Source organism: Amblyraja radiata, chromosome 15 (assembly GCF_010909765.2).
Source record: "Amblyraja radiata isolate CabotCenter1 chromosome 15, sAmbRad1.1.pri, whole genome shotgun sequence".
NCBI lineage: Eukaryota > Metazoa > Chordata > Chondrichthyes > Rajiformes > Rajidae > Amblyraja > Amblyraja radiata.
In genome coordinates, this window is record NC_045970.1 from 48,186,160 (window position 1) to 48,208,345 (window position 22,186).

A 22,186-nucleotide genomic window follows, 5' to 3' on the forward strand; every position below is an offset into this window, starting at 1 on the left:
AGAGATTCACCACTCTCTGTGTGAAAAAAGTTCTTCTCATCTCGGTTTTAAAGGATTTCCCCCTTATCCTTAAGCTGTGACCCCTTGTCCTGGACTTCCCCAACATCGGGAGCAATCTTCCTGCATCTAGCCTGTCCAACCCCTTAAGAATTTTGTAAGTTTCTATAAGATCCCCTCTCAATCTCCTAAATTCTAGAGAGTATAAACCAAGTCTATCCAGTCTTTCTTCATAAGACAGTCCTGACATCCCAGGAATCAGTCTGGTGAACCTTCTCTGCACTCCCTCTATGGCAATAATGTCCTTCCTCAGATTTGGAGACCAAAACTGTACGCAATACTCCAGGTGTGGTCTCACCAAGACCCTGTACAACTGCAGTAGAACCTCCCTGCTCCTATACTCAAATCCTTTTGCTATGAAAGCTAACATACCATTCGCTTTCTTCACTGCCTGCTGCACCTGCATGCCCACTTTCAATGACTGGGGTACCATGACACCCAGGTCTCGTTGCATCTCCCCTTTTCCTAGTCGGCCACCGTTTAGATAATAGTCTGCTTTCCTGTTTTTGCCACCAAAATGGATAACCTCACATTTATCCACATTATACTGCATCTGCCAAACATTTGCCCACTCACCCAGCCTATCCAAGTCACCTTGCAGTCTCCTAGCATCCTCCTCACAGCTAACACTGCCCCCCAGCTTAGTGTCATCCGCAAACTTGGAGATATTGCCTTCAATTCCCTCATCCAGATCATTAATATATATTGTAAATAGCTGGGGTCCCAGCACTGAGCCTTGCGGTACCCCACTAGTCACTGCCTGCCATTGTGAAAAGGACCCGTTTACTCCTACTCTTTGCTTCCTGTTTGCCAGCCAGTTCTCTATCCACATCAATACTGAACCCTCAATGCCGTGTGCTTTAAGTTTGTAAACTAATCTCTTATGTGGGACCTTGTCGAACGCCTTCTGGAAGTCCAGATACACCACATCCACTGGTTCTCCCCTATCCACGCTACTAGTTACATCCTCGAAAAATTCTATAAGATTCGTCAGACATGATTTACCTTTTGTAAATCCATGCTGACTTTGTCCAATGATTTCACCACTTTCCAAATGTGCTGCTATCCCATCTTTAATAACTGACTCTAGCAGTTTCCCCACTACCGATGTTAGACTAACTGGTCTGTAATTCCCCGTTTTCTCTCTCCCTCCCTTCTTAAAAAGTGGGGTTACGTTTGCTACCCGCCAATCCTCAGGAACTACTCCAGAATCTAAAGAGTTTTGAAAGATTATTACTAATGCATCCACTATTTCTGGAGCTACTTGCTTAAGTACTCTGGGATGCAGCCTATCTGGCCCTGGGGATTTATCGGCCTTTAATCCATTCAATTTACCCAACACCACTTCCCGGCTAACCTGGATTTCACTCAATTCCTCCAACTCCTTTGACCCGCGGTCCCCTGCTATTTCCGGCAGATTATTTATGTCTTCCTTAGTGAAGACGGAACCAAAGTAGTTATTCAATTGGTCCGCCATATCCTTGTTCCCCATGATCAACTCACCTGTTTCTGACTGCAAGGGACCTACATTTGTTTTAACTAATCTCTTTCTTTTCACATATCTATAAAAACGTTTGCAGTCAGTTTTTATGTTCCCTGCCAGTTTTCTTTCATAATCTATTTTTCCTTTCCTAATTAAGCCCTTTGTCCTCCTCTGCTGGTCTCTGAATTTCTCCCAGTCCTCCGGTATGCTGCTTTTTCTGGCTAATTTGTATGCATCATCCTTCGCTTTGATACTATCCCTGATTTCCCTTGTTATCCACGGATGCACCACCTTCCCTGATTTATTCTTTTGCCAAACTGGGATGAACAATTTTTGTAGTTCATCCATGCAGTCTTTAAATGTCTTCCATTGCATATCCACCGTCAACCCTTTTAGAATTAATTGCCAGTCAATCTTGGCCAATTCACGTCTCATACCCTCAAAGTTACCTTTCTTTAAGTTCAGAACCATTGTTTCTGAATTAACAATGTCACTCTCCATCCTAATGAAGAACTCAACCATATTATGGTCACTCTTGCCCAAGGGGGCACGTACAACAAGACTGCTAACTAACCCTTCCTCATTACTCAATACCCAGTCTAAAATAGCCTGCTCTCTCGTTGGTTCCTCTACATGTTGATTTAGATAACTATCCCGCATACATTCCAAAAAATCCTCTTCCTCAGCACCCCTGCCAATTTGATTCACCCAATCTATATGTAGATTGAAGTCACCCTTTATAACGGTTTTGCCTTTGTCGCACGCATTTCTAATTTCCTGTTTGATACCATCTCCAACTTCACTACTACTGTTAGGTGGCCTGTACACAACACCCACCAGCGTTTTCTGCCCCTTAGTGTTTCGCAGCTCTACCCATACCGATTCCACATCCTGCAAACTAATGTCCTTCCTTTCCATTGCGTTAATCTCCTCTCTAATCAGCAACGCTACCCCACCTCCTTTTCCTTTCTCTCTATCCCTCCTGAATATTGAATATCCCTGGATGTTCAGCTCCCAGCCTTGGTCACCCTGGAGCCATGTCTCCGTGATCCCAACTATATCATAGTCATTAATAGCTAACTGCACATTCAACTCATCCACCTTATTAGGAATGCTCCTTGCATTGAGACACAAAGCCTTCAGGCTTGTTTTTACAACACTCTTACAATTTTGTTGAAAAGTGGCCCTTTTTGATTTTTGCCCTGGATTTTCCGGCCTGCCACTTTTACTTTTCACCTTGCTACCTATTGCTTCTACCCTCATTTTACACCCCTCTGTCTCTACGCTCACACATTTAAGAAACCCTTTCCCTTTAACTCCATCCTCCACTAGCCCATTCGACACCCCACCCCCTTATTCAGTTTAAAACCACCCGTGTAGCAGTGGCAAACCTGCCTGCCAGAATGCTGGTCCCACACCTGTTAAGATGCAATCCGTCCCTTTTGTACAGTTCCCCCTTACCCCAAAACAGATCCCAGTGATCTGTATAGTTTTATTAAAAACAGCAACAGACTATGAGAGATTTTTCAAAACGTGTTTTATTTAAGTGAAAATGCTTGAAGAATTAAAAAGATAATTTGACAAATTAAACACAGGGCAGTCAAATCAACACGTGTGCAGTTACTGCTATTTAGGCCTCAAGTTCAATGTAGTGAAAGATTCAGTAATTGTCCTTTGTGCCCGAGGACTGATGCAGCACTCAGCAGCAGATTAACACAAGTCTTAAAGGAATTTAATTTGGAAATTTTGCTCAACTTTAAATATTTTTTTTATTTTTTTATTTTTTTAAATAAATCAGTTACCCCAGCGCCGTGTTCATTAAAAAAAATAGCATCTGCAGATCCTTGTTTCTCTAGCAGTTCCTTGTTTTTCGAGCAGCAAGGCAGACAAGTTTTCAACTACAGTATATTTGGTGCTACAAGTATGGTTTGAGGAAAGTACAGGAAGCTATGTTGCAGTATTGAGCATCTGCAGAACCTTAAACTTTTATTAACAGGATGCATCTGCCTGAGTCTAGTCATTCACAAGCTGGCATGGACTATAAGAAGAGGCAGAATGGCTAAGCGGGGCCCTGTTCTCAAGACAAGGTATTACAATGCTTATATCCTCATGTTGCCTGTTCCATCATGTGGCTTAACTAATATTTGAACAGTTAATGGAAAGCAAGTCATAACAATGACAATTTTTAGTTGGCATCCAAGAAAGAGCTAAAATCTATACTCATTGGCAAGAGGGGATTCTCACAGTTGGGAGAGGCACAGCAAGGGGCAGACTCAAGAGGATAGAGGGCCCAAAGATAAGGAGAGAATGTGGGAAACGAGGCGTGATAGGAAAACAATATTTGGACAGTCAAACTGCACACTGACATGCTTGCAGTTTTTGCATATTGGGCATCAAATATTTTGTGTTTGTTTGACCTTGTGGCGTCTTTAGAAATTAAGCAAAACCAAAAATAAAATATGCAATCTCTCAGGCAGCAGAAAATAAGATTGCAATGGTTACAACTTGACTGGCTACATACAAATTCAAGATATGCAACCTTAAATATCCAATGACAAAAGAACAACACAACACTTACATCACTGTTATAAATGAGTTTTAACTTTTCTACTATTTATGAACATGGGGAATTGACTAGCCTTTTTCCCCCCATTTGACAGAAATCAAATCATCTCAAATAAAGCATATTCCCCATAAATAAATGATTCCCCCAAAAGCAAAATCTCTCAACATTACGCGAATACAAATCAAAACCCATTGATCTGGACAACCAAAAAATGAAAGGCAACTCATTTCAAACTGTGTTCTTACCAGCAATTTGTGGCTGTGCAATCTTTTCTACCAAATTTTACATGGTTAATAATTCCGATGAAGCAATTTATATGTGCTAGCAAAGACCATTTTTCGCTAACATACATGTCAAGAGGTTAGCTAAAAACCTCACATCAAACGGATCTATTTCCCTAGTGCACTGATTAGATTCATTTTCACAAAGGAAAATGTCAACATAAAATCAGTCCAAAATCATAACATAAATGTCTTGTTGTAAAGATGCGCACATCCTACAATTATAATACAGTAGAAATCTTATATAAAATGTCACATCTAATTCCAGTCTGCCTCAGAGATCAGTGCTGAAGAATTGCTGTTTGTCATCTATATTAATGATTTGGATGAGAATGGACAGGGCGTAATTAGTAAGTTTGCAGATCCACTAAAATAGTGGTATTACAGATAGTGAAGATGGTTATCAAGAATTTCAGCGGGATCTTGATCAGCTGATTAAGTGGGACAAAGTATGGATAATGGAGTTTAATTCTGATATGTGAGGTGCTCGATTTTGGGAAGTCAAACCAGGGCAGGACCTTCACAGTAAACAAGTAGGGCCCTGGGGAGTGTTGAAGAGCACAGATATTCAGGAGTACAAGTACTGTATTTCCCGACAATGAAGACGCTATTTTTTACCCTAAAATAAGACTCAAAAATTTACCTACATTGTGGAGGCCAAAGTTTAGATTGTTAGCCAAGAAAGATAGACTTGGCTATCCCTCAGTACAGCAACATCAAGAACGATGTCAAGTCTATCCCTCATTGCTGGCAGCTGATTTAAAAGGACAGCGCCGCTGGGGGGGGGGGGGGGGGGGAGAAGAGTTACTTTCACATTGTGTGGGGAGTCTGGCCCGGGTCAGCACAAAATAGCAAACTTGGCTGGGCTGCCAGAAGTAAAGTTGCAGGGAGGGCAGGAGCGTTGAGAAGAAGGGAGTCGGGGGATCATGCCAGCAACTCCCTCAGTAGCTCGGGTGGCTGCGAGCGGCCGTCGGGACCAGACAGCGCAACCAGCCGCCACATCAGCGCCTTCTGCTGGTCTGCCCGCCAACCAGCCACGGTGTCCTTTGGCACAGGCGCAAACAGTGGTTGTCGGGTAGTTATTGGGGGTGCGTCTTCAACAAAGGTGCATCTTCATTGCCGGGAAATACGGTACATAGTTTCCCTGAAAGTGGTGTTGCAGGCAGAAACTTTCGGCATGCTGGCCTTCATCAGTCAGGGAATAGAGTATAGAAGTTGGGAAGTTATGTTACAGTTGTAAAGAACATTGGCAAAACTGCATTTTAAGTATTATGTTTAGTTTTGCTCACCCTGCTGCAGGATAAATGCCATTAAGTTGGAAACGGGGGAAGAGAAGATCTAACGGGATGTTGCTGGGATTTGAAAGCCTGAAATATAGGGAGAGGTGGGCTTTATACTGCGGAGCACAGGATGCTCAGGATGTATAAAATCATCAGAATTTATAGGGCGAATGCAGTCTTTTTTTTCCTGGGACAGTGGAATCAAGAACTAGAGAGTATAGGTGTAAGGTGAGCGAGGAAAGATTTAATAGGAATCTGACCCTTTATTTCCCACACGGAGGGTAGTGGGTATATGGAACACAATGCCAAAGTAAGTAGTTGATCCAAAAATATTCACCCACCGTCCCTGTAAATTACTATTCGGCTTTAAATTCGGCAGGTCCATTTAACTAGTGTTTTTTCCAGTGTTTCTGGAAATCAGAGATTTTTTCAATAAAATTAATTATATTAAACTACTTTATATTTTAAAGAGCCTTTTGCAAATTTCAGTAAGGTGGAAATTCTTGAAGAACTCAGACCAAACACCTTCATTCATCACCCTCCATTATTCAAAGAAACAATCTTCATTATATCTCCAACTATGATCCATTTGTATTAGTGGAGTGGAGGCTCTAAAGTCACTTTGGAAGAACTCCCAAGCCCTGGTTCAAGAACAACACGCTGTCCTCCGCAATATTTCCAAGATTCACTTTCATTGGTTCTAAATCTGATTCTCCAATATATCCAAAGGTTCTTCACATGACTGCTACCTTCTACCACCTCAACAATGTCAGTCCCTACCCACCCCTTTTAATTAATAAAAGACCCATTCTTCCAAAACTTTCCAATCCTTAGCCTTAATCACATCTCATCTCCCCATTTATTTTCCGTGGACTTATCAAATTGTACACAATTTCCCATTTCCAAATATCTGCTGCATATAGGATACTGAGTTGGATGATCAGCCATGATCATATTGAATGGCAGTGCAGGCTCGAAGGGCCGAATGGCCTATTCCTGCACCTATTTTCTATGTTTCTATATCGGCGAGACCAAGCGCAGGCTCAGTGATTGTTTCGTTGAACACCTCCGCTCAGTCCGCCTTAACCTACCTGATCTCCCGGTTGCTCAGCACTTTAACTCCACTTCCCATTCCCAATCTGACCTTTCTGTCCCGGGCCTCCCCCATTGTCAGAGTGAGGCCCAGTGCAAATTGTAGGAACAGCACCTCATATTTCACTTGGGTATCTTACACCCCAGCAGTATGAACATTGACTTCTTTAACTTCAAATACAAAATAGCCCTTGCTTTCCCCCTCTCTCCATCCTCTCCCCCTTCCCAGTTCTCTCAGCAGTCATACTGTCTCCGACTATATTCTATCTCTGTCCCACTCACTCCTGACATCAGTCTGAAGAAGGGTCTCGACCCGAAACATCACCCATTCCTTCTCTCCAGAGATGCTGCCTGTCCCGCTGAGTTACTCCAGCATTTTGTGTCTACCTTCGATTTAAACCAGCATCTGCAGTTCTTTCCTATACATCCTTCCCAATTCCAAATTTTAAAAACACTCAAAAATTGAGGCTAGTTTTACAACTGGAAAAACACTGACATCACAATATAAAGATGAAAACAGTAATGCTCCCATTATTTGACTTCCTCCCCCCCCCCCCCCCCCCCCCCCACCCACTATCAAGACATATGTTTTGTAAATTGAACTGCTCATCAATGTTGATGCATTTTAATCCCACAAATTTAACCACAGACATTTATAATGGCCTGGTTCTTTTCCTCTCAGGATTCCACTAGATAAACACAGGTAATACCAAGTACAATATGGAATTAGTTGAAGCGTTTCAAAAGCAATTTTCAAAGGACAAATTCCTATGTATTATACGGAGCTTCAAATGATCACAAGACCTTCTAGATATCAAGTGATTGAGATCTCAGCTATTTATATATTTGCCATGTAAACATGTAAAAATATAACCAACCCAAGAGCACTTCCTTCAATAAGATTAAAATGATATGAAGTTCAACTGATGAAACCAAAAATCAAGCACTGCACAAATAGTGAATAGTAAAATGGATTACTGAATTGGCTTTGGACAGTCCAAATCCAGTAGAACATATTATTAATGAACAAATTATAATTTACAACTAATCCAGATCTAGCTTCAACATAATTGATTACATTCAACTACATTGGGTTGTTTCTTTTAAGTATGAAGCATTCTTGGAATTACATAGGACAATAACTGATTTTTTTTTAAAACATTAAATCAAGTTGGCGTTAATAGGAGTGCTATTCATTCAATTTAAGACTAATGTTTTTTTTAGCATTTGAATTATGTATTAAGAAATACCAGCAAGGAACGATATATAAACTAATCAATGGAAAAAGCATTAATTAATCCCATTACTCAGCCTTTTCATAAGCTGGAAAAGCTCAAATCCACAGTCAATAGAAAATTCAATAAACCATTAGTTCCAATGTTGATAATTTGGATTGTTCCATTCCTCTATTCCATGCAGCCACCAAGTGAGCTGTCAGACTGAGCACTTGCAGGAACTGCAATTGTCAAACTCAAATTCAAAATTTAGAAATTTTGGATTAAGAATTTGTAAAGATGTGTTATCGACACACTGTGACTTTACTTCTTTATTACATTCATACTGTGGCATTACAGAGAGCACTAGCTGTACGTGGTCTGTCACGGAAACTAGAGAGCGATATGTGGGTGGGGAGGTTGTAATTATACTTGTGATATGGGGAGTGGTTAGTAGTGATGAGGTAACTATATTAAGGGTCACATGCATATGTCATCTACATCCTTCCCCTTGGAAACGAAAGACAAACAAAGTAGTGACAGGGCGACCACGTCTCATGTGCTGACAATCAAATGAGTAGAAATGGTTAAGCAAAATTTAAACCACTTCAACATCAGATCAAATAAGTCATTATATTCTCAATGTAGGGAAGTCAGGAACTGCTTCCCTGATTGAATTATTTTGGAACAAGAAATTAATAGCAATAATTTATTTAACAGTTAAACATCACGCAACTTTTCCCACTAAATGTTTGTTCTACTTTAATGAGATATATTCAATCGTCAATGAGTTATATCCTCCTCAGTATCCTTCCACATATATTTGCATGTAATTTGCAGAAACTAGTCAAATTTTATTAAGAGTAAGATAATATTTTTTATTTTTAGGATGAACATATTTCAAATGCATACTTTGGCTAGCAATTTCACTGAAAATGATCAAATGTTCAGTTGGTGTGATTAGAATTTTTTTTTGTTTTAATTTTACTTGGTCATTTAATGTTACATTTACAAAGAGCATGGAACACAATTCTGCACCTTTCGGGAATTTAGAGCTTTTCTTTCGTTTTACTTTACTGTGGGAAAACTCACCTTTGGAGAACAGCTGAAATGCATGCCAGGCACTGGGAGTGTTGTTACATACATTGTGATACATCTGTATAGGTAAAGGGTGCCAACTATGAAGAAGAATCTCCTGCCAACAATGGATCTGATTGGGGGGGGGGGGGGGGAGTGAAGGATAAGAATAAAAGATAAGGGAAAAGAAACATTAAAATTTCAAATATCAAAATTGCAATCAAATAAGGCTGAATTGTCCCCCCCCCCCCCCCCCCCCCCCCCCCTCCCTCTCCGACATAAACATAAATAAAAATGCTTTCATTATTATATCTTTAAGGGGCATAAAATGGGACAGACTCCACAGAGGGTGACTGCCTACGTGGAGGCAGTGCAACCAAAGCAAACCTCTCCTCATAAGGATAACAGTGCCGATTTTAAGCTGCCGAAATGCAGAATTAATCAAGAATAATCAAAAGTAGAGTGTCCAACTAGATCTCCCTTTTGCTCACAGGCTGTGATGCAACTGTGGGACTATTCTGGTTCAAAACAATTAACTTTACATGCACTGAAGCTGCAATTTCTTGGTCTGTACAGTTGCGTTGCTACTGATATTGCTGTAAACTATCTTCAAGCAACATGCAAAGCAAACAAAAATATTTGATAAGATTTAATATAATTTCTCCTGGTATTCTTTAGGGGTCAGAAATCATTCTTTATCCAGATTCAGGTTATTTTTAAAATCTGGTATTTCATTAAACTACTAACCTATATGGTGTCCAGAGAAAACACTGTATATAATATATTACACCAATGTAACTGGAAAGGTGTTTTATAGGCTAATAACAAATAATAACAATATTCAATATTAGTTAATAATTATTAATTAAGTAATTAATTGATAATCAATTAATTGGCAACTTATTAATAATACATATAATAAAAATAAAAAAATAACAATAAATAACAAATAAATAATAATGCCCAGAATCTACCTCTTTGTCAATACTCGATTTAGTCAGGGTGAATTATGCCAGATTATATTTACAGGAGTAAAAATACATTTTCTTTATGGCCCACACCAGTGTTTAAACCCAAGACAGAATTAGAGTTTGTTTATGCAATTTTATTCAACTCCAGTCCTCTTAGGATTGGCACTGTAATCATTTATGCATATTTAAGTCTACATTTACTCCTTAAGCCTTTGCTCTCCCTCATCAAATATTTATCAAGCCTCTCTGTAATCAAAATAGCATCAGTTATTTTCAGTCTTTTTCCATTTTATCTTTTCCACAGTGAGGTTTGTAAATCCTGCAGACTTATTCCTCTCACCTGCAAATATGTTCCAGTCCGATACATTCTTAATCATTGACCACCAAATCCCCTCCAGACAGATAATATCTTTACACATGATTGAATATATATGCTGAGTCTATTATGATTATTTAGTTTATAGTTGAGTTTAGAGATACAGCACGTAAACAGGCCCTTTGGCCCACCGAGTCCACAATGACCAGCGATCCCCGCACATTAACACTATCCTACACACACACACACACTAGGGACAATTTTACATTTATATAAGCCAATTAACCTACAAATCTGTACGTCTTTGTAGTGTGGGAGGAAACCAACGATCTCAGAGAAAACCCATGCAGGTCATGGGGAGAACGTACAAACTGTGTACTGACAAGTACCCGTGGTCAGGATTGAACCCGGGTCTCTTGCTCTGTAAGGCAGTAGCTCTACCGCTATGCCACCTTGACTATGATTGCATAATTTAATATAGCTTGAGAAAAAGTCTGCTTTCACTAAATATCCTAACTTTGAGTGTAATAACATGTCTGGCAGACTTCTGACCACATACTGCACCAATGTGACTGCCAACTGCATCTCATCTAAATTCCTGTACATCAGCACTCCACAATATATTCAATTAAAACAGATAATTACATTCCAAATTAAATCCATTTTATGGTTAGCACGGTTTTTAATGCTACTCTCTTCAAGTGCAAATTCAATTAGATTACACTTTTAGAATACGAACATAAAACCAAAATTTACTTTATTTTTATTACTAAATTTGAGGGTAAAATCTGGATCTTAAATATAATCGGCTAGCTTATTAGGTTATTGAAGTGGTACCTCTTAAAACATAAATGGAATTAAATCGGCACACCTGAAAACACAACATGTGTTACATAGTTTATTTTACTTACTTGTATTCCATTAGCACCCACTGAACCAGCCATAATCCCACAAGTATCATGCCATTAATCTCACAGATGGAAAAGGCCCATTCCACCCGGTTAAAATAATCAAAAAATTTGTCCGGTAAAGGTGGCTGTTCCTCCTTGGGAGGCACACGTTCATGGACAACTGATATCATCACTGTTGTAAGTATAAAACAGGAAAGTGCATAAAGGAAAGCCACACCAGTCTTCCACCATTCCAGAGAAGATGGAAGCCACTCCTGTTCTGGCATACTGATTTGAATCGCTTCTTTTCGGTAACCATTGGCCAACCCAGTTCTTTTGGTTTTATTATGGATGCCATTCTGGCTGTCGGCTTTCAGGGAACTCATGTGAAGATCACCATTGGCATGTCCATTCTTGTGCACTTCTATGTGATGTTCCATCTTTAGTGTTTCTATTTTTTCCAGCAATTGCTGTCCATTATCTGATGCAACAAGAGACAGCGGTGGCCTATGGAAATCCTCTCGAGAAAGTCTTAATAAGCCCAGGCCATCGAGCTTATTCTGAAATGCATCAGTATATTCTTGCATGCCATGTTCCGTCAGCCATTCTAGCACATCTTTGGATGACCATTCCACCACCTCCTTCATTTCAGTGACAAAGTTCAGGTGCACTAAAAACAAGTACTAATTGGCAGCAGCATCTTCAAGAATAACTCCCCTTCTCAGGTTAAAAAAGGGTTCGTCCCATGGCTTGTTCATTGTAACAGCACATTAACAAAAACGTCTTTCAAGAATCCTGTTTGGCACAAAGTTTATTTGGTGATTTGGTTTGAAGTTTTCTCACAGCTAGCAGATCCTCAAATAGCTTCCATTTTTCAGGTGCAATTTTCGTATTTTGTGAGGTGAAAAGTGAACCTATGGGGTAGGAAACAAAAAAAACTGAACATCTCGGCGCAAAAATGACAAAAGCAAGTATAACATTAGAATTAAATTAAGTCGGCAGGATAATTTCATACCCCTGTAACACTAGTTCCAATTTAAACTGAAGATATTGTTGTAAAACTTGAATGTAAGTCAAATAAAAGAAACATAAATTATCCATTAAGGCCTGTGAAGAAAACTTGCTTTACATTAATGAAAATTTTGGTCCAAATTCAATAAAATTTATAGAAGCTATAGGCAGGAATGAGAGTCATCAAACACTCAGAGCAAAACTCAAAACTACCCACGAAATCCCACAATTGTATAATCCAACACAAAATGTGAGTTGCTCTGTTCACATCCATTTATTTTGTTAAATTCCCCTATTTTTATTCTTGTATTTTAGCAACTGGCCATTATTGTACTGCATTTTACTAAATGCTACTGTAAAATAAAGCACTGCACTTTCTCTATCACAAAATTCAGTTCCTATCCATGAATTCATTAGTGGCGGGTTAAACTGCCATTTTGATAATCTAATGGATTAGATCAATGATGCAGAATCAAGAGGTTTAAATCCCACACTGAGCAATAGAAGATAAAGTTAATAATGTAGATTAAAAGTTTCTTAGCTATGATCAGCAAAACCCCACCTGGTTCATTAATGTCCTTCATGGAGAGAAATCTACCATCCTTGCCCACTCTAATCTTAACTCATAGTAACATGGCTGATTTTTAATTTATATTTTATAGGCCAACTGGTTGTATTATGAGCGCTACATTATGAAAACAATCTGGATGTTAACAGAGGAGGCATATATTTATAGCTGACATGAAGACTCGTGGTTTTATTGACAATAAGGAGAGCAGTCTTCAGCTACAAAACAATATTGATCAGTTGGTTAAATAAATTAAAGGTGGAATTTAAACCCAAAAGAATAAAGTAACACATTTTGGGAGGACTAATAATGCTATGACTTGCACAATGAACGGCAGGACGCTATGAAGTACTGAGGTACTTGAGGATCTTGGTATACACGTTCAAGGAGCCCTGAAGAGCACGGCACAGGCTCAGTAGGCACATGGGATATTTCATTAGCCAGGGCATAGAATAAGAGGGCATGGATGTCATGGTATAATTATGGAAAATATAGGTTTGGCCACAGCTGTAGTACTGTATGTGGTACTGCAGGAAGGAAATGATGCACTGGTGATGGGGCTGGGGAGTGCAGAGGAAATCATCAGGAACTTGTCTGATGTACAATGTTTCACCAACAAGGACTGACTGGAATAGGCAAAGTTTGTTTCCTTTGCAGCAGGTTGATGATCATATTCAGGGATACAAAATTATGACGCACACAATTTGTTTTATTCATTCAATGGTTATGGGCTTCGCAGACTGAGCCAGCATTTAATAGCCCATCCCTAATTGCCCATGAGAAATTAGTGATGGTGCGCTGCCTTCTTGAACTGCAGCAGTTCTCGCAATGTGGGAATACCCGCAATGCTGTTACAGGGAGGGGTTCCAGGATTTTGACCAAGAGATTAGGTAAATAATGTGAGACACAATTTCTCACACTTCATGCTACGCCTACAATCCCTAATCAGTCCTTGCATTTCAGGTATCCTTGACATTATTACCAGTCTTCCTAACACAGTGCACTGTGAATATGAAGTGGATGGAAGGAAGTGATGAATCTGTGATATACTGGGATGGGTTCAACACACTATGCAGTTTAAGGCAGTCAAGAGCCGAGCACTTGCTATACCAGACAGGGTTGCAGCCTGACAGAATAATTTCTATAGAGCATCTGTAGAAGTTCAAGAAGCTCATGGTGGACATGAAGAATTTTCTCAGATGCCCAAGGAAATACATGGATGAACTTTCTTGATCATCTGATCAGATTACATTGCTGGTGATATGGATGTCGCAAAACCTGAAGCTGTCAACAACTCTACAGCAGCTCCATGGATGACAGGGATATATTCACCCCTTCACTTCCTTCAGTCAACAACTAACTTGTGTAGATAACGTTAAGGGTGAGGTTGTTGTTCTGAAACCATGTTCTCAATCTTTTTCGCTTTATTATTCTTAACCCGGCCAACAAGAATAATAACAATATCAAATTTAAAGATCGAGTTGGCATCACATGCGTGTACAGAGTAGATCTAGGGACTGAGCACACAACCCTTAGAGGCATCAGCGTTCGAGGATTAGGGTGGAGGAAATGTTATCAACCATTCTAACCAACAGGACTGCCACTCAGAAACTCCAGAAGCCAGTTAATGGCATTACTATTGCTAAGTGTCCTACGATTAACATGCTGCAAATGACTGGAAACAAATTGTAGTTGTGTCAGAAGCAGATCTTGTGATTTTTAACTCACTTCCCGACATTTACAAGAGCTCAGGGCAACACCCTGACTGACACATTATAAGCAGCCCATTACTGTGGGCAGGCAGTGGCTTCTCCATGTGTCAGACTGTCTGGATCATACAGTCTCTCTCATCAACTACTAATGATTGAAAGAAGCTGATTGTCTCCTTCCCTTCTTTGGTTTACATTTCGCACTAGCCCAGAGATTTTACTGTGGTAGCAAGCTTAGAGCCCAGCTTTCCCAAACCAAGCATGACAGCCAGTTATGTGGAACTGTTGGCAATTCATTGCCACAGGAGAACCAAGGGCAGGGAGATATTCATACTACGTTCCTAGCCCAACAACACATAGTAAAGGTAATCATAGTAGGATCCTCGCAGAGCAGAAGTGTGGAGTAGAGAATCTGGGCAGATTTCCAGCACTGTGCAGCTTGAGAAGATGTCAACTATTGTGTTGTGGTGGGAAGAAAACATACTTGCAAATGAACAGATTGACACTAGAGTCAACACTCTACAAGGTAACACCACGCTGGGAACTAGTTTAACCTATTGGACCACATTAATTAATAGTCATGGCAGAATTTCCCAATTCATTATTCACATTCATGGTTAATATAAACGTTTTTCACTGCATCTCTGCACATGACAATAATAAGTCAATACTACCCTCATTACCATATTTTTACAACACTCCATATTCCTCAATGTTATAACATTACTTAACATTTCATTAATTGTTCTTTATCTCTCTACATTGTCTATATCTCTGGTTTCCCTTATCCCTAACTAGTCTGAAGGAGGATCTCGACCCGAAACGTCACACATTGGAGATCTCATGGTCTTTTAGAGATTTCAGCGGAAATGAAGATAATGAATCATAACCGAGTTCCCATGGATGACATCTTAAACTGACCGTAGACACAAAATGCTGGAGCAACTCAGCGGGACAGGCAGCATCTCTGGAGAGAAAGAATGGGTGACCTTTTGGGTCAAGACCCTTCTTCAGACTGAATTTGAAGGTCAGTCTGAAGACGGATCTCGACCAGCAACGTCACCTATTCCTTCTCTCCAGAGATGCTGCCTGTCACGCTGAGTTACTCCAGCATTTTGTGTCTACCTTCGATTTAAACTAGCATCTGCAGTTCTTTCCTACACATCTTAAACTGACTTTTTGCTTTTATCCAAATAGCAACTGTAAAGGAGTGATAGCTGACACACTGTAACCTTTACTAGGAGTTTAATATAGCACATGGCACACACGTCCCAGCACTGACTGCATCCAGCCTTCAGGCGTACTGGGACCTAGTGGGAGGAACAAAGGGAGGATACTACAGTTATACTAATATGATGGGGCGTGGTTAGTGGTGATGAGGTAACTACATTATAGGTTGCAGTGTGTCAGCTATCACTCCTTTACAGTTGCTATTTGGATAAAAGCAAAAAGTCAGTTTAAGATATGTAGGAAAGAACTGCAGATGCTGGTTTAAATCGAAGGTAGACACAAAATGCTGGAGTAACTGCCTGTCTTGCAGCTATCATTTATAGCACAAGCATACTTGTTGCCTTTATCCCTTTTCCTGAAATATGTTGTTACTGGTCATTTGTTAATGCAACACTTTTCATTTTGAACAAAAATCCAAAATAAACAAAATTGAACTGAAGGCGCATCAGCACTCACCCACAGATAACTTTTCCAATTCTCCATACAAAAAATACGGTTTAATCAAGAACAATTCACAATGAAGCCCATTTAAAGCAATCACACTTTACAAAAATGTCCTTAAACTGAGCTAGGCCAATCATTTCATAAACTCGCACTAGCTGGATTTCTGCAGTCTAATCTGCAGAAGTCAATTGTCAAAATCGATTAATGGAATATTCTGAAAGGCCTAAAAAATATGGCAAGATAAACATAACAAAGCAAGCTCTGAACAGAACCCAAGGAGCCTACAACCTAAACAAATAAATAGATACTTTCAAGCATTTGAGATGTCCGTATGCTTTAAATGGAGGTGTTAATCCAAAAAGTAGCATAGAAAAAAGATTCAGGCATTAAATTCATATCCATAAACAATAGTAGTTTCTTAAGATAGGTCTCTGGTCTTGACAGGATGCAAAAGCATGCAAAACTAAGAGATCAATTCACCACAGAGAAACAAAAATGATCAAAAGTAAATGCAACTTTGCTTTAACACTAGTTAAAGAAGAGATATAAAGATGCAAATATTATGGATATGAACGATATGCAAATCTACACTGCTAGGTACCTCAAAACAGTTTACTTCTATAGTTCTTTAGTCTTAAAATCCTATCAAAAGGTTTAGGTGATGTCGTAATCAGGATTATTTTATACAACCACACTGACTTCAATATATTATATGGGCTTTGGCAATGTCTGTAATGTTGGCAGAATTAGTCATGATCTTTTGACAAGATGCTTGCAGAAGTGTATTAACATTTCCTCCTCGAGTAACATGGTATAATTAAATATTGTTTTGTACAATACTCATTTTACAAACCAAACATTTTAGAGAGGGTTGAGTAGAAGGATTAACCAGTACAATAAGATTTCATGATCAGTACAACAAATGCTATTTGAATCCACAGGTTGAAAGCAAGAAAGCACAAGGATTATGAAAATCTAATCTGCAGTGTTTGAAAAAAATGCATTCACTGACTTTGAAACAAAGAAGCATATTTAATTACTGCACTTTGCCAAATCGTGGAAACAGAAAAGTGAAATTGAACTAGTCAAATATCCCTTTCAAAATATTGAAATATTCAAGAATATTTTTTTACACGGGAAAAGTAAAATGACAAAATGTCACACAAAACAATGCTTTATCTTTGCCCATGAAGACAACTGCCCTCTTCAATAAAAACAAATGAAAATAATGGATATTTGAAAGTTCAGTAAAAAGATAGAACAAAATATGTTAGCTTTGTTGGTGATTTCAAAATAATTGATTAATAATAATTGGTTATTAAAATCATAGATGGGTTTTTGCAATTTAAACAAAAATCATTGGCAGATACTATTTGATCTTTTTCGTTCAAATAAAACTGAGATTACCAGTCAATTGAGGCACGAGGCTGGTACATGAAATAGTCTGCGAGACCTTTAACCCAACTAACATTTCCATATTTGGACAATAGATGGAGTAGGCCATTAGGCCCTTCGAGCCAGCACCGCCATTCACTGTGATCATGGCTGATCATCCACAATCAGTACTCCGGCCTTCTCCCCATCTTCAAGAGCTCTATCTAACTCTCTCTTGAAAGCATCCAGAGAATTGGCCTCCACAGCCTTCTAAGGCAAAGAATTCCACAGATTCACAACTCTCTTGGTGAAAACGTTTTTCCTCATCTCCATTCTAAATGGCCTACCCCTTATTCTTAAATTGTGGGCCATGGTTCTGGACTCCCCCAACATCAGGAACATGTTTCCTGCCTCAAGTGTGTCCAATCCCTTAACAATCTTACATGTTTCAATAAGATCTCCTGTCATCCTTCTAAATTCCAGAGTATACAAGCCCAGCCGCTTCATTCCATCAACATATGACAGTACCGCCATCCCGGGAATTAACCTGGTGAACTTGGAGCATATGTTGATTCTTTCGCACCAACTTCACTGATTTGAACTAAATCCCCGAGCAACTCAGTGGATCAGGCAGCATCTCTGAAGAACATGGTAAGGTCAGGTTGGGTCCCTTCTGCAGGCTAATTGTAGTGGGGGAGGGGGGAAACAGGGAAGAAAGCTGGATGTGAGGAGGGGCTGGGTCAAAGTCTGGCAAGTGGTAAATGGAGTGAGGGGAGTTTTGGCTGGCAGATAGCTGTACAAAGGCCAAAGGACAAGGTACGCAATAAGGAAATAACAATAGAAAAGGCGTGAACTGTGAACCCAGAGGAATATAGGTAGAAGGGGATGGGGAAGGGGAGCGATGGATGCTCAAGCAGGTGGTGCACAGAGAGTGGAGGAAAGGGAGGGTGGGGGCATGATTTGGGTTGTTCACTACACGACTGTATGTACATTGAATTATTCGATTTTAGTTAACTAAACTAAAGACGTCCCCCAACCCCACTCCTCTTTCATCCATTCTCATTCTTTTGGCTTCACATTTCGCATCTTCCATCCATATCTCATCTCACATTTTGCCTTTTCATTTTTGGCCTTTGTCCAATCAAATATTTTGATCACTTGCCAGACCTTGTCCCATCCCTACATCTCTTCCAGCTTTCCACACCACTCGTACAATCAGTCTGAAGGAGGGTCCCAACCAAAATCATTGCCTGATCCATGTTCTCCAGAGTTGCCGCCTGCTTGAGTTACTCCAGCACTTTGCTTTTATTTTGGGAAACCAGCATCTGCAACCTATTGATTCAAATATCTGTTGCCATTTGTCTTAATTTCTGAACAATTGACACAGAACCAAAATGTTGACTTGTTCACAGTGACAGAGTTTGTTTACAAATTAATTGGTATTGTGCTAGTGAGTTGCCTTTATAAACCATCAGCCTGTTTTGAATGGACTCCTTTCGTGCAGTTTCCAGGATTAACTTGCAGCTAATATAGTAACCATGTTATCATGTCCAGGTCGGACTTTGCATTTGGGAATTGCTGACGAAAAATGTTGCAGTGCACTCTTTAGACCAGGGATCGGCAACCTATGACCCACGGGCCGAATCCGGCCCCTAACCTAAAATAATTTGGCCCACAAGCGTATTTTTTTGTTCCGCAATCATCCGGCCCGCAGACTTCCGTCATCTCCGGTACCTGGAATGTTTAAGAAAAAACTGCAGGTGCTGGAAAAATTGAAGTTCGAAAGAAAACGCTGGAGTGAGTTTCACCAGCATTTTTTTTAACAACTTTATAAGTTGCTTGATTTCTCACTTTTTCAAAAGGTTGACTGATTTTCTGTCCACAGATGCTGCTTCACCTCTTGAATTCTTTCAGCTTTTTCTATTTTTATTATTAAATGTTTTCATTTTTCACATTCAGTGCATGTTCCAAAAACAATATTTTGATATATATCTAACGTTACAGAATGTTGTTGAGCTGCGACCAAATAAAAACAATCAAATTAGATACCAGATGCACGTATTAGAAAGTCAGAAGCGAGCTTGACACAAACATAGCACATCAGTTATTTTCTGTTCAATAGAGAAAGTAGTTTTGCAATCTACTCCAGCATACTTCAGATATTTATAAAGTATTCTCATTATAAAAAGCTCTAAAGCATATTTCATTGCATGAAATATATCTTCTAAAGAAATACTCAGCCATAATTACCGCTCAGATACGTATCTGACTGCTTAAAATCCAGATTTAAATTTGGATAATAATTCCCGTTGTTCAATTTGACTTAATACATTTATGCAATTGCAACCTGATTTGTATTTCACTCTCCCAAAACAAAAAGGCTTTTGTTTGTGCTGCATGAGAATTCACTGTTTAGCCTTTGACATTTTCACTGCTACAGTTTCTCCATGAGATCTCCGAGAGCAACTGAAACTAAAAAGGTGAAACCTTTATCACAAAGAGCAGATGACCTTTGCAATCAACCTTTAGGTCAGAGGCTAACAACATCATTGCACTGCTAAAAAATAAAAATTAAAAATGCCCCCAGCCATTAATTTGTTTATCGTGGCATTTGAACAAGGATATAAAAGCAAAATAAATTGAAGTAGTAATATGGCCCAATCAAACCTACTCCAAGTTCAGGTTTGTTGTCATGAATACAATTAGGTTCAGTTACAATGAAAAATCGTGCTTGCAGCACCATTACATGCACATACACTCAGACAAAAAACAATTGTGGCCAAAGATTTATTAAATAGAAACAAAAAGGAGCTGCAGAAAACCATTCAATATGATCAACTAAATTCTTGCTTCCCCCCAAACCACTTGATCTTTTCTGCCATTAGTACAAAATTTGCCTCCTTTAATATAATTAATAATTTTGCCTTAACTGTATTCTGCGGTGGGATATTTGACTGGTCAACCATTCTGGGTGAAAATAATTCTCATCTCATATGCCTTTACTCTTATCTGTCCAACAATAACCTCACTACAATCATTCTACTTCCTTTTAATCTGTTGACAAGAATTAATGGAGTCCCCCTTTAATTCTTCTGAACTCTAAGGAATGCAAGCCCTCGTCATATGTCAGTCCTGTTATAAGAAGAATTGGTCTAGAGCATGGCAAGAACCTCCTTCCTGGAAAAGATCAAAACTGCACACAATCCTTGAGATGTGGCCTCACCAACTTCCTGTACACTTGCAGCGTCATTCCTGCTGCAGTATGCAATTCATCTTTGTATGAAGGTCAATATGACATGAGGGTATGTAACCACGTGGTGTGTCTGTGCATCCACTACCCTCTGGCACAGAGAATTACAAAGACTTAAGGGCCAGTCCCACGATGAGAGTTCACTCAAGAGCTCTCCCGAGTTTTAAACAAAATCAAACTCGTGGTGCCTCATCACGAGTATTTTTTTACTTGGAAATTTTTCACACTGTTGGAAATAACTTCACAAGTTTCCACGTTTCCCGAGTACCTGCCGTTAGCATTATGAGCCGCTACGAGACATCCACGAGCTCCGACGTACCCGCTACGTACTTACCAGCTACGTACTTACCATGAGTTTATTGATTTTTTTTTTTTAAATCTCAGGAGAGCTCTTGTGTGAACTCGCATCGTGGGAGGCTCTTTAATCCCTTCATTGTCCTAAAAAGCAAATCACTTACTCTGTGACTATGCTCCTTATTCGTAGGTTTAGTTTAGTTTAATTTAGTTTAGAGATAGTGTGGAAAAAGGCCCTTCAGCCCACCAAATCGACACAGACCAGCACCAAGCTAATTAGCTTGTACGTCTTTGGAGTATGGGAGGAAATCAGAGCGCCTGGAGAAAACCCATGCAGGTCACGGGGAGAACATACAAACTCTGTACAGACAGCACCCACAGTCAGGATCAAACTCGGGTATCTGGCTTTGTAAGGCAATAGCTCTACTGCTGCGCCACAGTGCCGCTCACGTCTTCCATCCTTTGGAAACAACCGCTAAACATCTAACGTCTTAATTCCTCAAGTCTTGAATGATTCACTGCTAACTTGATGCCAACTAGTATCTTAAATAAAAATACAGGAACCTTTAGTTTAGAACTGCAACAATGATCTTAAAAGCTACGAGCAAATCTACTTGATTAAAATATTTTAACCTACTGACTTGATGTGTCACTCTTCAAAAGTATTGCAAAACCAGACGATTAAGGCTCCGGATAAGATATTTCTGGAAAACAAAGGTTTCCAATCGTCAGTATATGAATTGCAACTATGGTATTAAACCAACCAAAATCTTATTGTATGAACTTGGACGAGGGGGTCAAGGAAAGAGCGTTCACGTCATGGCCCTGTTTCCACCGATCTTTCCTCCACCACGCACAAGACACCATTGTATGCAGATGCCGAGAAGGGTGCTGCTTTTGGATTAAATTTGTAATGAAATTAGTAATTAGATGCTAAAACCACACCTTGTGCAAGAACAAACATTGAATTGAAAAGACTGCAATCCATCTAGCCAGTCCCGTCATATCTTTCCAATTTTCTCTGACATCTTCCCGAATGGGTTCTCCAAGTACATCACTCATGGTGAAAAGTAATTACC

The 22,186-nt window shown here is 39.5% G+C and overlaps 1 protein-coding gene across 2 annotated transcripts in view; it reads right to left on the reverse strand.

Annotated features, from left to right (window-relative positions):
- The window catches only part of sgms1 (sphingomyelin synthase 1), a 42,486-nt gene extending 20,663 nt beyond the window's left edge, over positions 1-21,823 (reverse strand). Inside the window, exons 1-3 of one of the 2 annotated variants that reach the window (XM_033034359.1) lie at positions 21,745-21,823; positions 11,249-12,141; positions 9,066-9,183 (exon numbers count right to left, since the gene is read on the reverse strand). In XM_033034359.1, the coding sequence (XP_032890250.1) occupies positions 9,066-9,183; positions 11,249-11,874 (744 nt within the window). In that variant the 5' untranslated portion in view covers positions 11,875-12,141; positions 21,745-21,823. Of the gene's footprint in view, positions 1-9,065; positions 9,184-11,248; positions 12,142-21,744 lie in introns of those variants that run through there. The other variant, XM_033034361.1, reaches the window with a different exon arrangement.
- Between the last annotated feature and the right edge of the window lie 363 nt (positions 21,824-22,186).